Consider the following 3,157-nt stretch of genomic DNA (forward strand, 5'->3'; position numbering starts at 1 on the left):
TCGGATATGCCTACATCCGATTAAATTCGATCTATTTGCAGCCCTACTCCTTTAATCCTTTTCTTGTAGTAGGAGCAAGGTAGCCCATAACGCACCGGCAGCCATTCCTCTTTGCGAAAGCTGTCTAACGACAAAACAGAGAACAGGCAGGCCTTGGCAATCAATCGGCTGGCCAAATTTAACAGCTTGCTCAAGTCATTTGTACGGGTGTTTGAAGTTTGACACTCGCATCACATGGCCGCCGTTGATTAAACCAATTAAACTACAAGAACAGTCATTTTGTTACGAGGACGAGAGCATTTAAATCAAACAAGATAATATAAGCAAATAAGACCAAGCATCAACAATACTGTTAGAAGTAGAAATTTTTAGGTCAAATGTGCATTCACTAGCCACAACCAAATATGCCGGAATCCCCATCAAAGAAAGCATGGTAAAGTGTAGAGATCAATAATTAACCATTGAACCTGACCGTGAGGCGTCTACAGCCGAAACAATAGCAAAGGAAAAAACGTCGGAGATTGTTCTACATCTCAGATTTTTTAGCCCAGTGGAAATTGGGCTCGCTCCAGGGTTGTGGACCATGTGGTCCAGTGACTAGAAACCTTATGGGTATTGGAAAAATTGGAATTGTGTTTGACATGCAATCCAGAAAGAAATTAAAATACTGAATCTTTTTCTTCCTTTCATAACATTGAATCACTTGCTTGAATTTTTAATCTCTTTGGATCTTCATATTTTCCAGCTAGTGTTCAAGACAAAACGAAGCCCTTTTTGTTTGCAATTTGACGCACGAATTTAATCTATCTACAAAATGAAATATATATAGCAACGTCCCAACACTTGTGACGAAGTTCACGTTTGTGTGAGTGTGACTTGTAGAGGTGTTGGGTTGTCGACTTGTTCAGTCCATTCGGAGTTGGGTTCGCTCCAGGATCGGGGTCTCACCCCAAACCTAAAGAATAAAATCATCTCCAGTGTCTCGAAAACCTTGTTTCTGTCTAAAAACTTGTTCCAGGAGCCACTGACAATACAGTAGTTATTGTTGTAAGGTGGGCGATGGTGTGCAGCATGGTGTGCACGCGAGACGAGCACCCCTGCGTCCTGCAATGCCACAACCAGTGGAGGAAGCCGGCTCTTGGTGCCATGGGCCCAAGCATGGAACTGTTGGCTGAACATGATGCACCCCGAGCAGACTCCCACAAAACCATGCACAACTGGGTCATTGACACCAAGGTCTATAGGGAGAACAACGAACGATACTGCACGGGCCAACGCATACAGATTATTGGCAAATTGGCGCTTGGTTATGGTCCACGGCCACTTGTGGTGACCCTGGAAGGCCTCAATTTGGGAACCAAACACAGGAGAAGAAGCATCCCCATAGTTATCAATCGCCCAATGGTAGACCCCTGAGCCAAGGTCAGCTAGCACATACCCAATCAACCCTGCAACAAGAGGCTCAAACCATGTATGTGACTCAATTGCCGACTTTGCTAGGGAAACCAACACCGAGGTGCACCCGGCTGCAACCCAGGCACGATGAGACCATGTTGATCGCAAACTAGGGTCATCGAGTAGGGGGGCACTGCTGGCACGTTGAGTGGTCGCAACAAGGGGAGGTGATGTTGGAAGGCGTGGTGGTGATGGTGGTTCATCAAGAGCAGTGCTGGGCGTCGAGCAATAGACACGGGCGGCGATGCGAGGGAGGCCACATGTGTTGCGACGAAAATGGCAGCCCAGTCCCAGATATGGGTACTTGGAGTGGAGTAAGGTGGGCATGGGGGGAGCCGGGAGGGTGGATGGCTAACTAGGAACTGCTCACGCCAATGGACTACTTAAATAGGTGGTAATAGTGGCTGTAGATTGCGTGGGAGGTTTATGGTGATAAAAGCAGTGGGGACCGGAGTTGTGATGTGGTTTTAGTGGTGGTAGCGTGGGGATGCCAGCATCTCAAGTGCCAACGTGCTGACTTCGGAGTGAATCTCCGTCAACCCTTTTTTGGATGTCAAAGCATTGGCATAGGATGATGATAGGGCGACGCTAGTCTAGTTGGTTCTCTCTGGCTAGGTAGGTAGCTCCGTAGCTATTCTCGTTCTCTGGAGTCTGCCAGGCTGTCCATGACCAATCAAATAGGAAAGCAATAGCAATATGGGCTTCAACGTGTCATGTGTATATAGCATCCGGACCCACCACAGAATGGTCTGCTCTGTCCATGATCACCAAATCTCTACATGATTAGCTTGATGCTAACCATATGGTTTGATTCTTCCTGGGCTCTGGAATATTCTTTGAAAAACGCAGTCTCTTTTCACTAATTGGTGTAGCCCAATATTTGGACAACATCAGAAGTTTTCTCCAAAATTTGTAAGTTGCCTTCCCATTTTGAGTTTTGAGTCTTTTGATAGAACTACGGCCCAGGCCCACTAATTAAATTCATGTTTCTCATACTTGAATCGGACCGGACCGTCCAGCCGATTGTAACTCAAACACGACTGTTGGAAGAGTTTTACAAGTCTAGTTACTCACTGTAAGACCAAATATCAGTCTCTCAATTCATTCATGGGGGCTGACGTTACAAGTGGACAATCTAACAAGTTCCACGGGTATATGGTTTATAAGTGGGCAACTTACTCGGGTAGACTCCAAATCTCCTGCCCACGTCTACTTACAGCACATTACCAACGTGCATTAGGAACGTCTCACCATGCATAATATTATGTAAGAAGATGAGATGTTTCCATATGTGATTGTGATGTTATGTAAGTAGATGTGGGTAGAAGATCCAGACTCAAATTGACTAGTGTGTATTATTATACACACCAAATAACCGATAATACCAATTTAATTTTGATTTAAAGAATTGTAAAAAACCAATAAATTATCCATTTGTAAGAGTCTTACTATTTACCCTAATTGTGAGCATTCCTAATTGTGAGCAACTGAGCATTCCTAATTGATTGAACCTGATAAATTATCCATTTGAAAGAGTTTTACTATTTACCCTAAAGCCAAACCTTGGCCTCTCAATTCATGGGAGTTAACGCCACAATTAGGGGTCGAACTTGGGTGGGCTTGGGTTGGATTTTCGTCAATATTTTAATGGGCCCGGCAATCTAAAATGTCTAACTCAGGTAAACCTGAATTGCACTTGCAC

General features: G+C 44.7%; 1 protein-coding gene across 1 annotated transcript; it reads right to left on the reverse strand.

Moving 5' to 3' along the window:
* Positions 1-651: 651 nt before the first annotated feature.
* LOC148878213 (fatty acid desaturase 4-like 2, chloroplastic) lies at positions 652-1,820 on the reverse strand. The gene has a single exon (XM_088951976.1). It carries the CDS (start codon positions 1,780-1,782, stop codon positions 856-858), a length of 927 nt encoding a protein of 308 aa, XP_088808102.1. The 5' UTR covers positions 1,783-1,820; the 3' UTR covers positions 652-855.
* Between the last annotated feature and the right edge of the window lie 1,337 nt (positions 1,821-3,157).

This window comes from Nelumbo lutea, chromosome 1, assembly GCF_056320005.1.
Source record: "Nelumbo lutea isolate HS-2025 chromosome 1, American lotus-T2T, whole genome shotgun sequence".
Taxonomy (NCBI): domain Eukaryota; kingdom Viridiplantae; phylum Streptophyta; class Magnoliopsida; order Proteales; family Nelumbonaceae; genus Nelumbo; species Nelumbo lutea.